The 13072-nt window shown below is 46.5% G+C and overlaps 1 protein-coding gene across 2 annotated transcripts in view; it reads left to right on the top strand.

Annotated features, from left to right (window-relative positions):
• Nucleotides 1–13072, top strand: part of sema4gb (sema domain, immunoglobulin domain (Ig), transmembrane domain (TM) and short cytoplasmic domain, (semaphorin) 4Gb) — a 161894-nt gene that overhangs the window by 87897 nt on the left and 60925 nt on the right. For both annotated transcript variants that reach the window (XM_080205893.1, XM_080205894.1), the window contains 4 exons: nt 7399–7547; nt 10947–11009; nt 11832–11930; nt 12483–12573. In XM_080205893.1, the coding sequence (XP_080062019.1) occupies nt 7399–7547; nt 10947–11009; nt 11832–11930; nt 12483–12573 (402 nt within the window). The remainder of the gene's footprint in view (nt 1–7398; nt 7548–10946; nt 11010–11831; nt 11931–12482; nt 12574–13072) is intronic.

Raw genomic sequence — 13072 nt, 5'->3', positions numbered from 1 at the left:
GATAACATATGGCTGGCAGTAAATTTAACAGTGTTATCTGATCCTACTCCTCACACATCATCATTACTTAGTTCAGCCACTGCCTTGTAATGCATCTCAAGCCCTCTATTATCCTGTTATCAATTTGTATTGTTACAAGTGTCTGGAGAGCAATTCCTTTTTTTTTGAGGCATGTTTTGACAAATGGGGCCATTCATTGCGGCTTATTGATGACTTGTTGATAGGTCCGGAACTGGTTGCTTACCCCGGAGCCATTTGCAACAACACACTGATGATATATTTATTACAGGTGACTCGGTAATTACAGACACCGGCCAGAGCCAATTCCCTCTCCTGCTTTGCGTGCATCACTGTTTTTCAATTGCTCAGGCAATTCTTCGTTGTTGTAACTGAACTGGAAGAATTGGCTGTCCGAGGGAGGATGGTTAGTTATTTTATGGTGCTGTACTGACACAACTGCACATACTTTGCATAGCTTAGAATAGTCCTGAATAACCAAATTGATGCTTTGGAACTGTAGTCTATAGCCCATGCACAGGTCCAACCTCTGTTTATGAGGTGGCGATACACTCTAACAAAAAATAGCTCTGTACTGTTCTAGAGAGCAAAGCTCAGTTGCTTTGGACTCATATGTAACTGCTTCCCTCTCCTGTCGGTCATTGCTCATTAGATGTTTTTTCTCATCTCTTGAGTCACAGAAGGTGAGACTTTCTTGGCTGACTCTAGTAGGCACTACTGTTGGGAGTTCTGTACTGTTATCAAGTGTTTACTTCTGCTGAAAGCTGTTAGAATGTCAGTAACATAGCACTCCCAATGTTAATATCCATTCTGGTGGTGGTGCACTTCAGCTAGTCTTCACATGGCTCCCGCTCTGACTATAACTGCAGCCTGACAAATATGAGCTAGTAATTGTAATGTACAACATCAGCACTGAATATTATCTATAGAAATCTGTCTTCTATGGACGTGACTGACTGTAGGATGAATTAGGAATACCAAATCACATGAAATGATCTGTCCTTCACCAAGGTCAGTTTTTCAAACCCTGAATATGGTCTGTTCATAGAATCCCTACAGTGCAGAAGGAGGCCATTCAGCCCATCAGGTCTGCACCGACTCTCCAACAAAGCATCCCACCCAGGCCCACCCCACCCCTGTAACTCCATTCATTTACCCCACTAATCCCCCTAACCTACACATTTGTGGACACTAAAGGGCAATTTACCATAGCCAATCTACCTAACCTGCACATCTTTGGACTGTAGGAGGAACCCGGAGCACCCGGAGGAAACCCACGCAGACACGGGGAGAACGCGCAAACTCCACACAGTCACCCGAGGCTGGAATTGAACCCAGGTCCCTGGCACTGTGAGGCAGCAGTGCTAACCACTGTGCCACCATGCCAACCATGATTAAAGGATGTGGGAAGATTAATTTGATACTGCAGAAGACATTACGTAGAAGTACATAGAGTTTTATTGCACAGAAGCAGGCCATTTGGCCCAGCATGTCTATTCTGGTGCTTATGCTGCATTTGAATCTCCTCCTACATCCAATTCTATCCAATACACCCTCTTATTCCTTTCTCCATAATGCATTTAGCCACCTTCTACTCCTTTAAATTCATCTACACTATTCATCTTAACTGTTCCATGTGGCTGTGAGTTCCACTGTCTTGAAGAAAGGGTTTTGAATTTCTCACTGGATTTATCAGTGACTGTCTTATATTTCTGGCCCCCAGTTGGGAAATATTTTGATTTAATTTGATTTATTGTTATCAGATGTATTAACATACAGCGAAAAGTATTGATTCTTGCGTGCTATACAGACAAAGCATACTGTTCCTAGAGAAGGAAACAAGAGAGTGCAGAATGTAGTGTTACAGTCATAGCTAGAGTATAGAGAAAGATCATCTTAATGCAAGGTATGTCCATTCAAAAGTCTGGCAGGGAAGAAGCTGTTCTTGAGACGGTATAGAACATAGAACATTACAGCGCAGTACAGGCCCTTCGGCCCTCGATGTTGCGCCGACCAGTGGAACCAATCTAATGACCCTCTAACCTAAACTATTCCAATGTTATCCATATGCCTGTCCACTGACCATTTGAACGCCCTTAAAGTTGGCGAGTCCACAACTGCTGCAGGCAGGGCATTCCACGACCTTACTACCCTCTGAGTAAAGAACGTACCTCTGACATCCGTCCTATAACTACCACCCCTTAATTTAAAGCTATGTCCCCTCGTGTTAGCCATCACCATCCGAGGAAAAAGGCTCTCACTGTCCACCCTATCCAATCCTCTGATCTTCTTGTATGCCTCAATTAGGTCACCTCTTAACCTTCTTCTTTCTAACGAAAATAACCTCAAGTCTCTCAACCTTTCCTCATATGACCTTCCCACCATACCAGGCATCATCCTGGCAAACCTCCTCTGCACCCTTTCCAATGCCTCCACATCCTTCTTACAATGCGGCAACCAGAACTGTATGCAGTACTCCAAGTGCGGCCACACCAGAGTTTTGTACAGTTGCAACATGACCTCACAGCTCCGAAATTCAATCCCTCTACCAATAAAAGCTAATACACTGTACGCCTTCTTAACAACCTTATCAACCTGGGTGCCAACTTTCAGGGAACTATGCACATGTACACCGAGATCTCTCTGCTCGTCGACACTACCAAGAGTCCTTCCATTAGCCCTATATTCTGTACTCCTGCAACTCTTACCAATGTGAATCACCTCACACTTTTCCGCATTAAACTCCATCTGCCACCTCTCAGCCCAGCTCTGCAGCTATCAATGTCCCTCTGCAAACTGTAACAACCATCCTCAATGTCTATAACTCCTCCGACTTTGGTGTCGTCAGCAAATTTACTAATCCATCCTTCTACACCCTCATCTAGGTCATTTATAAAGATGACAAACAGCAGTGGCCCCAAAACAGATCCCTGAGGCACACCACTTGTAACTGAACTCCAGGTTGAATATTTCCCATCAACCACCACTCTCTGTCTTCTATCAGCTAGCCAATGCCTGATCCAAACTGCTAAATCACCCTCAATCCCATGCATCTACATTTTCTGCAGTAACCTCAGACTTTTGTATCTTTCTCCCGATGGAAGAAGGTGAAAGAGAGAGTGTCTGGGGTGCGTGGGGTCCTTAATTACGCTGGCTGCTTTGCTGAGGCTGAGCCATTGCCTGGTAGACAGCAGGTACATAATGAGGGTTTGTCACCCTGTTACCATTGGCAGATGATTGTCTGATGGCAGTAATGGTGGAAGCATTGTGGAAGCAGAATGCTGCTCTTACCACATCCAGAGGCCATTTAAAGAGGTTTCAACTTTTGACTCAGTTGAAAGCAGTCTTGTCTCTTGATTGTAGCCGCTTCAAGTTCCACTCTGGCAATTTAAGTCCACTATCTTGTGCTGTCCTGTTGGAGATGTCACCTTTTGGATGAGACATCAAACCAAGCTAGGCGTAAAAGGCATAACAGATCTCAATATTCGGAAGTTCTCCCTGGTAACCTGCCCAATATTTATCCCTTAAGCGATATCACTAAAATCAGATCTCTGGTCCTATTGCTCTTTGTGTGAGCTTGCCGTGTGTAAATTGATGGCCATAATCCTCGCGTCATAAAAGTGGGAACAACAATAAGTGACTAATCAAGTTCATATGTCGTCTAGGGAGAAGATCGAGCTGGAAAATAGTCTCTCTGTGCACTAGGTGACGATGAATTTCACCATTCTACACTTCCACACCTACATTCCAGGGTGGCACATGCCAGGGTAGCACAGTGGGATGGTGATTAGCACTGCTGCCTCCCAGCACCAGGGACTGGGTTCGATTCCCAACTTGGGTCACTGTCTGTGCAGAGTGTGCACATTCTCCCAGTGTCTGCGTGCGCTTCATCCGCGTACTCCAGTTCCCTCTCACAGTTGGAAAGACATGCTGGTTAGAGTGCATTGGCCATGCTAAATTCTCCCTCAATGTACCCGAACAGGTGCTGGAGTGTGGCGACTCGGGGGGAGTAACCTACTTACGGTGTTAATGTAAGCCTACTTGTAAACTTACTAATAAACCAAATAATTTCTGGGTTCTGTCTCCATAACTGAGCTGTAAGTGGCCAATAAAGATTGAGGAGGAGGTGTAGAAGAAACAGCATCAAAATGGAAACAACAATACAAATAGAAAGCCAAGTGTATCAGTGGGTGACTGGGCATCACAATGGGTTGGCGAGCTGCCCTAGTGTCCCTCAGATCTGCGTTGAAATCCAATACGGATCAATAGAGTCAGTGTTCCTGGGAGGATTTGTTTAATTGGCAGTTTCACTCTGAGAAGTGTGAGTGCTATTCTGAAGGTTGGAAAATGTTATCATTATAGAGACGGAATGAAACGAGCTGGAGCATCCCAACCTGTGCAGTAATCAACCTGGGAGTGTTTCATTGGTTGCTAGAAGTGAGTGTGTGTTCCAGTTGCCAGTTTAACAGCCTCCTGTAAGAAGCACAAAACAGAAGCAAGAGCCTTCATGCATTATTGATTTTTTTTGCACACACAATATAGCCGCAGTCTCTATTCGAAAACTAAAAACTAATTATGTTTTAATACTGTAGCTGCTCTGATCACAAAAGAATGGAATCCATAGATTGTCAATAGTAGAAAGAAACCATTTACTGCAAGTGTCATAATGAATCCACTGGCAATGCTACATTACAAATTAGGTCCTGGACCAGTGTAAAGCTAGCCAAGGAAGGAACAGTCATTCTCTGCACACTGACTTAACAAGCAATTTGTGGTATTACTTCTGGCTAAGTTTTATGATTCAATCTTCATTGAACAGCTTTGTAATGTTCTGCTTTCTTGAGGGCCTGGGTTCTTGTGCAGTCAACCCACGCAGCTTGATTGACCTGGGTTCGATTCCCGGCTTGGGTCACTGCCAGTGTGGACTCTGCGCGTTGTCCCCGTGTCTGCATGGGTTTCCTCCGGGTGCTCTGGTTTCCTCCCACAGTCCGAAAGACATGCTGGTTAGGTGCATTGGCCATGCTAAATTCCCTCTCAGTGTACCTGAATAGGCACTGGAGTGTGTGACTAGGGGATGTTCACAGTAACTTCATTGCAATATTAATGTAAGCCTACTTGTGACGCTAATAAATAAACTTAAACTTAAGATCTTCCATCTGTATGCTGGGTGTAGCTAGCAGGGGAAGAGAATGCAAACTCAACCGTCGACCTTGCAAACTCCTCCTCCTCCTCGAGGGCAGCACGGTGGCACAGTGGTTAGCACTCCTGCCCACAGTGCCAGGGACCCGGGTACAATTCTGGCTCGGGTCACTGCCTGTGTGGAGTCTGCACGTTCTCCCCATGTCTGCATGGGTTTCCTCCCACACTCCAAAGATGTGCAGGTTAGTTTGATTGGCCATAGTAAATTGCTGCTTAGTGCCAGGGGGTTTAGCAGGGTAAATACATGGGGTACAGGGATAGGGCATGGGTGGGATTGTTGACATAGAATAGAATAAAATCCCTGTAGTATAGAAGGAGGCCATTCAGCCCATCAAGTCTGTACTGACCACAATCCCACCTAGGTCCTATTCCCGTAACCCTCATTTACCCTGCTAATCCTCCTGACACCAGGGTTAATTTAGCATGGCCAATCAACCTAACCCTGACATCTTTGTTGTTGGTGCAGGTTCAATGGGACAAATGGCCTCTTTCTGCGCTGTAGGGTTTCTATGATTCTATGAATTCCTCCGCAGTCCAAAGATGTGCGGGTGAGGTTGATTGACTATGATAAGTTGCCCCTTCCTGTTAGGGGGATTCAGTGGGTAAGTGAGTGGGGTTAAGGGGTTGGGACATGGGTGGGATTGTTGTCAGTGCAGGCTCGCTGGGCCAAATGGCCTCCTTCTGCACTGTAGATTCTATGCATTAGCAATGAGGGATCTTCACCTACATCCTACAGGAATAATTGAAACCAAACTAGAAATTATCATTCATCAACTCGTAATCATCCATGTCAGGATCAGAAAAGTGCTTCTGATTGCCAGCTAATTGTTCGAGTGGCATCATCAGGGCTTCTTGCTGGGTTGACACAGTGCCACATCATTCCAGCTGAATCTTACCCTCCCCTGCTCTGTTTCAAAAAACACAGCTGGAATCAACGCAGAAACATGATTAATTTTAAACTCTCGTTCACATTCCAAGCACGAGACATTGAACAGAGGCCCATCTGCCTGCTCGGGAGAATATCCCATGGCAGTGTTTTGAATAGGAGCAGGGGAATTCCCCTCGGACAATGGTCATCCCTCTATCCACATCATGGAAACAGATTATCTGGTCAAAGGTGTGCAGGTTAGGTTGATTGTACATGCTAATTTGGCCCTAGTGAAGGGGGATTCGTAGGGTAAATATATGAGGTTACGGGAATAGGGCTTGAGTGGGTTTGTGGTCAGTGCAGACTTGATGGGCTGAATGGCCTCCTTCTGCCTGTACAAACTCTATGATTCTATGACCACATTGTTGTGTATGGGATCTTGCTGTGCGCTGGTTGCCTGCAACATTCTCACACTGACTCTCGAGCTCGCATCTTCTTCTATCCTGGCTGCTCGTTGCGAGTTTGGCAAATTTACTGGCTCCATATTCACCTACCCCCGCTTCCCAAAGTTTATTCATTAGTCACAATTAAGGCTTACATCAACACTGCAATGAAGTTACTGTGAAATTCCCCTAGTCGCCACACTCCAACGCCTGTTTGGATCAATGCACCTAACCAGCACGGCTTTCGGACTGTGGGAGGAAACCGGAGCGCCCAGAGGAAACCCACGCAGATATGGGGAGCATGTGCAAATTCCACACAGACCCAAGCGGGGAATGGAACCCGGGTCCCTGGTGCTGTGAGGCAGCAACGCTAATCACTGAGCCACCATGTTGTCCTTATCCCTTATCCCAGGGATCAGGCAGAGGATTGAGACTGGGTAGAACGCTCTTTCAGAGAGCTAGTGCAGTCTCGCTGGGCCGAATGGCCTCCTTTTACACTGTGACGATTCTGTCGTTCTGATAATCGCTTCCTAAGTGTGAATTAATCACATGAATCAGGACAGTGAGGATCAGCACATTGCTTAAACAAAAATACCCTGATGCATCATTGGACAACAATTGGAAGCTGAGATTGATAGTTTTTTGATAGGCAGAGGTATTAAGACTTGGTGGAGTTAAGATACAGATCACCCGTGATCCAACTGAGCAATGGAGTGGCTTCAGGGCATTTTTGGTTCCTCCTCCTGTTCCTAGTTGGAATGCCTGTTAGCCTTTATGCTCAGTTAACCTTTGAATAAACCCTAAGACATTACTGTATCTCCTCCTGAAATATGCACTGAAAATTAATCTTCCATTTTATATTTCTTGTAGATTTACTTGATCACAAGCAATTCAGACAAGCCGCGTACAACTACACCACCTTCTGGCTTGAGGAGACTCTGGGACAACTTTATGTTGGAGCAAGAGGAGCCATTTATGTCCTAAATATAAGCAACATCAACAACAGCTTCACCAAAGTGGTAAGAATCAGAGGATTGTAAATTGCTGAAGGAGGCAACTTAGCCCATTGTGCAAGTGAGAGAACTGTCCGCATGGTCACACTCTACCTTGCTGCCTACCCATAGCTCAGTAAAGGGTGGCATAGTGGTTAGCATTGCTGCCTCACAACTCCAGGGACCCGGGTTCGATTCCCGGCTCGGCTCACTATCTGTGCAGAGTCTGTATATTCTTCCTGTGTCTTTCTGTGGATTTCCTCCAGGTACTCGGGTTTCTTCCTACAGCCCAAAGATGTGCGGGTTAGGTTGATTTACCATGCTAAGTTGCCACTTAGTGTTAGAGGGAGCGGCAGGGTAAATATGTGGGGCTTTGGGGATAAGAGTTGGGTGGGATTATGGTCGGTGCAGACTCAATGGGCCGAATGGCCTCCAACACGATAGAATGAATCCTTTCCTTTTCAAGCACTGGCCCAGTTTCCCTTTTGGAAACTGCCACCCTTTGAGACAGTGTATTCCACTGTGTACGCAGTAATGTGACATGATGGCACAGTGGTTAGCACTGCTGCCTCACTGCACAAGGACCCGGGTTCGATTCTTGGCTGTCTGTCTGGAGTTTGCACATTCTCCCTGTGTCCGTGAGGGTTTCTTCTGGGTGCTCCAGTTTCCTCCCACAGTCCGAAAGACATGTTGGTTAGGTGCATTGGCCGTGCTAAATTCTCCCTCGGTGTACCCGAACAGGCTCCAGAGTGTGGATTTGCACAGTAACTTGATTGCAGTGTTAATGTAAGCCTACTTGTGACACTAATAAATAAACTTTAAACATATCTGAGAGAAATGCAAGTTGATGTGACTGGTTGAACTCTTGGGGTGGGTGTGCTGGGGGAAATGGGGGTTGGGGGTGAGGTTTGGGGAGAGCAGACCAAAGTGTAGCTTTCAGCCACATTAGGGCTGGAGAACAGGGACAATGGGACCACGGCATGCCGATATAATCCAGTCTGCAGTTTAAGCCATACATTCTGGGCAACATTTTCCAGCCGCGCTCGCCCCAAGACTGGAAAATCCCACCCAAAGTCAATGGACCTTTCCTGTCCCGGGAAACTTCCGCCCTGTCTTTTGATATTCCATTATAAATTCCTACGCTGACATTTATTATAGGAATAGCATGTCACGCTTGTAGGCCCTGGCAGTGGGTAAGATGATAATTTAGCCACATATTCGGGCATGTGTTCAGATATACTGAGGGACACTTCATAGCTGGTAGAGTGTTTCTTAACCTTAGCGTAACATAGCAGCACTTACTTTGTATAGAGTGTGTTATTTCACTGAACATTGGCAACAGAATTGATTCTGACTGTAAGAGCTCCCAAGGGAACATTCTTGTACCATTAAGTTCCCTTCTAGGTGAACGACAGGGAAATTGTGCAAAATCTTCAACCCCACGCCCGCAGTTTGATGTTCCCAACCTCCAACCCTGGGAATAAGACCAGGAGATATAGGAACAGAATTAGGCCATTCGAGCCTGCTCCACCATTCAATCATGGCTGATCAGTTTCTCAACCCCATTCCCCTGCTTTCTCCCCGTAACTTTTGATCCCTCTGCCAATCAAGAACTTTTACCAATCAAGGGCGGCACGGTGGCGCATTGGTTAGCACTGCTGCCTCACAGCGCCAGAGATCGGGGTTTGATTCCCAGCTTGGGTGCCTGTGCCGAATCTGCACATTCTCCCTGTGTCTGCGTGGGTTTTCTCAGGGTGCTGCGGTTTACCCCCACAATCCAAGGATACGCAGGTTAGGTGGATTGGCCATGCTAAATTCTCCCTTAGTGTCGGGGGACTGGTTAGGGTAGATGCATGGGATTATGGGGATAGGGCCTGGGTGGGATTGTGGTCAGTGCAGACTCGATGGGCTGAATGCCTGCCTTCTGCACTGTAGGATTCTATGATTATATCAATCTCTGTATTAAATATACTCAATGACTTGGCCTCCACAGCTCTCTGTGGCAATGAATTCCATAGATTCGCTACCCGCTGGCTGAAGAAATTCCTTATCATCTCATGTGCAGGCATGTGTTGGGGTGGGAATTGCTACAAATTGGGTGGTTTGGCAGGGGTGCTGTGCCTGTCGCCTACTAACCCCTGATGGTATTTGGCAAGGTAAGTGGCAGGCATCCTAGCCGCCTGTCCTTTGGCCACTTGAAGCCTCCCTCGCTGCTGCGCCTCATGGTAATGCGGTGACTGCTCAGGCTGAGGGTGGGTGGACAAGGACCCCTCCTGTTCAGACACCTTGTGGTCCCACTGAAGCAATGGTTGACCCCCAAGTGTGAAGGGCCCCTGCACCTCTTTCTTCCCTGAATCTCACTTACCTTCACTCTGGATCGCCAGGGCTTCTCCCAGCCCAGGGCCTCTCAGAAGTGTCCATTACTCCTGGTCACATTCCTGGGATTCAAGAACTGTGAGTCTCTGGATTGACTGACAGATCTTGGGGGTGGAAATCCTACCTTGGGGTTGGACAAGGTTGGGTCAGAGTTGGAGACTGTAGTTGGTGAAAGCCATGGTGTGATTTCCTGATGATTGTAAATCCATTAGTGAGCCAGATGGATTTTTACAACAATCGGTGTTGTTCGTTGTTATTGAGACCAGCTATATATAATTCCAGACTTAATTAAATTAATTAATTGGACCTCCAGCTGTCATGGTGAGATAGGAGCCCATGTCCTCAGATTAAGCCTTGGCTTCTGGTTTAGTAGTCCAGTGACATTATCACTACACCCCTGCCACCCCACGAGCTGGCGTAGAAATCATAGAATTATAGAAACCCTACAGTGCAGAAGGAGGCCATTCGGCCCATCGACTCAGCTCCGACATCTATCCCTAACCTCATAATCCCACATATTTACACTGCTAATCCCTCTAACCTACCCATCCCGGTAGACTAAGGGGTAATTTAGAGTAGCTAATGCACCTAGTCTACACATCTTTGGACTGTGGGACGAAACCGGAGCACCGGTTTCACAGGGAGAATGTGCAAACTCAGCACAGATAGTGACCCAAGCCGGGAATCGAACCCAGATCCCTGGAGATGTGAGGCAGCAGTGCGAACCACCGTGCTGCTCTGCTGTTATGGAACTTGGCAGTTCCCTGTCTCCTGTGTAGGAAGACTGTGAGAGCTCAGAAGCTTCAGGAGCCAGACCTTCCCTGCTCTGCCCCCAGCCAGACACAGGCAGGCATTCTACAATCTTACAAAGCAACTGAGAATCCCCCAAATCAGCTGAATTCCAGTGTGGCCTGCAGTCCCTGATCAGGAACTGAACCTGATCTCAATGATGGATAATGTGCAGACTCTCACTGCTGCCTCTCACTTCTTTCTTTACAAGGACTTAAGTTTGTTTCACTCACGTATTTGAATGCTTTTTTTTGTTGACAGATACATTGGGAGGTCTCTCCCAGTGAAAGAACCGATTGTCTAGAGAAACGGGGTCGCACTGAGGTATGGTAAAGTGGATTAAATCTCTTGAGCTCATGCAGACCCAAGTCTTATTAACCTACCATCCCTATGCCCCTGCCTCCTGTGTACACGACATCTCAAATTTTAAAATTCCCACCCCCCATTTACAAATCCCTCCAAGGTCTTGCCTTACTCTCTCTCCTCCCTCCCTCCGAAAGCCCTACGATCCTTCAAACTCTGGCAGCACGGTAGCACAGTGGTTGGCACTGCTGCTTCACAGTACCAGGGACCTGGATTTGATTCCCGGCTTGGGTCACTGCTGTGTGGAGTTTGCACATTCTCCCCGTGTCTGCATGGGTTTCCTCCAGGTGCTCTGGTTTCCTCCTACAGTCCAAAAATTCATGCTGGTTAGCTGCATTGACCCAAACAGGCGCTGGAGTGTGGTGACTAGAGGAATTTCACAGCAACTTCTTTGCAGTGTTAATGTAAGCCTAACTTGTGACTAATAACTAAATAAACTTTAGTTCTGTCCCTCCAATTCTGGCCTCTCGCACATCTCCGATTTTAACTGTGCCACCATTGATGCCCAAGTCTTCAACTTCCTGTGCCCTAACCTCTGGAATTCCCTCCTGTGACCCCTCTCTGCCTCTCCTTTTCCTCCTCCTCCTTAAAAATGACACTGAATTTAGTCACCCTGTCCGAATATGTCACCTGGTGCCAAATTGTCCGTGTGCTGATGCTCGATAAACTTCAAAATGCTTTGACATATCTGAACAAGGATACTTCATGAATCCAAGTTGTTGTTGGCTGCTGAAAGAATGGTTTGGAGATTGAATGCGATTGTAAAATATCTGCTCTCTGCAGGTCAACTGCTTCAACTATATCCGCTTTCTGAAAAGATTCAATGAAACTCATTTATTTACGTGTGGGACACATGCTTTCCATCCTCACTGTGCTTACGTTGTAAGTATTTCTTTACAATTGCTGGCATTGATAATTAAAGCGTTCTCCTGTGCATATCTTCTGCAGACGGTTTTTGATTTGATTTATTATTGTCACATGTATTAGTATGCAGTGAAAAGTATTGTTTCTTTCGCGCTATACTGACAAAACATACCATACATAGAGATGGAAATGTAGTGTAGTGTTACAGTCGTAGCCACGGTGTAGAGAAAGGTCAGCTTACGGCAAGGTAAGTCCATTCACAAGTCTGATGGCAGCAGGGAGGAAGCTGTTCTTGAGTTAGTTGGTAAGTGACCTCAGACTTTTGTACCTTTTTCCCGATGGAAGAAGGTGGAAGAGAGAATGTCCAGGCTGCGTGAGGTCCTTAATTATGCTGGCTGCTTTTCCGTGGCAGTAGGAAGTGTAGACAGAGTCAATGGATGGGAGGCTGGCTTGCATGATAGACTGGGCTTTATTCACAACGCTTTGTAGTTTCTTGCAATCTTGGTCAGATCAGGAGCCATACCAAGATGTGTGCTACTTTGATTTATGCTTTCTCCCCTCACTGTTCAGGAGATTGAGAACTTCACTTTATCAGCCACCTTTGAAGGGAAGGAGAAGTGTCCTTACGACCCCACGGTTGGATACACAGGCCTCATTGTAGGTAGGTAGCACTTATTAGACACTACTGGTAAATTTTTTGCACAGTGGCACTCGCGTCAAGCTAATCAAGGTCGTTTTTCTGATGATGCACTGGGTTCAGTGGAAGCCTACTGTTTGATGTTTGAGGAAGTGCTTGTGTCCACCTAAGTCAATAGTTAGCAAAATCGTGACGAATCACTTAAATTTCTGAGAGTGAAACTGCAGAGTCAGGAACCTGAAATAACAACCGAAAACGTTGGAAATATTGAGTAGATCATGCAGCATCTGTGGAGAGAGAAATAGAGTTAACATTTCAGCATTGGAGTGACAATGTGAAGAAACATTTGGGAGGGATTCCACCATCTTTAGTGGTGGGGAAGGTGGCCCGCAGCATGATCTCCTGGTCCCGCCGCTGCCAATGGGCTTTCCTGTTGTTGGCACCCTTGCCACCTCCTGCCATGTATTTTGCGGCGAGGGTTCACCAGTGGCCAGTGACGGGATCTTCTGATCCCACCACTGTC

Source organism: Carcharhinus amblyrhynchos, chromosome 17 (assembly GCF_965287045.1).
Source record: "Carcharhinus amblyrhynchos chromosome 17, sCarAmb.v2.hapA, whole genome shotgun sequence".
NCBI classification, from domain to species: Eukaryota; Metazoa; Chordata; class Chondrichthyes; order Carcharhiniformes; family Carcharhinidae; genus Carcharhinus; species Carcharhinus amblyrhynchos.
The sequence above is the reverse complement of the archived record's forward strand: the minus strand, read 5'-3'. Positions and strand labels throughout refer to the sequence as shown.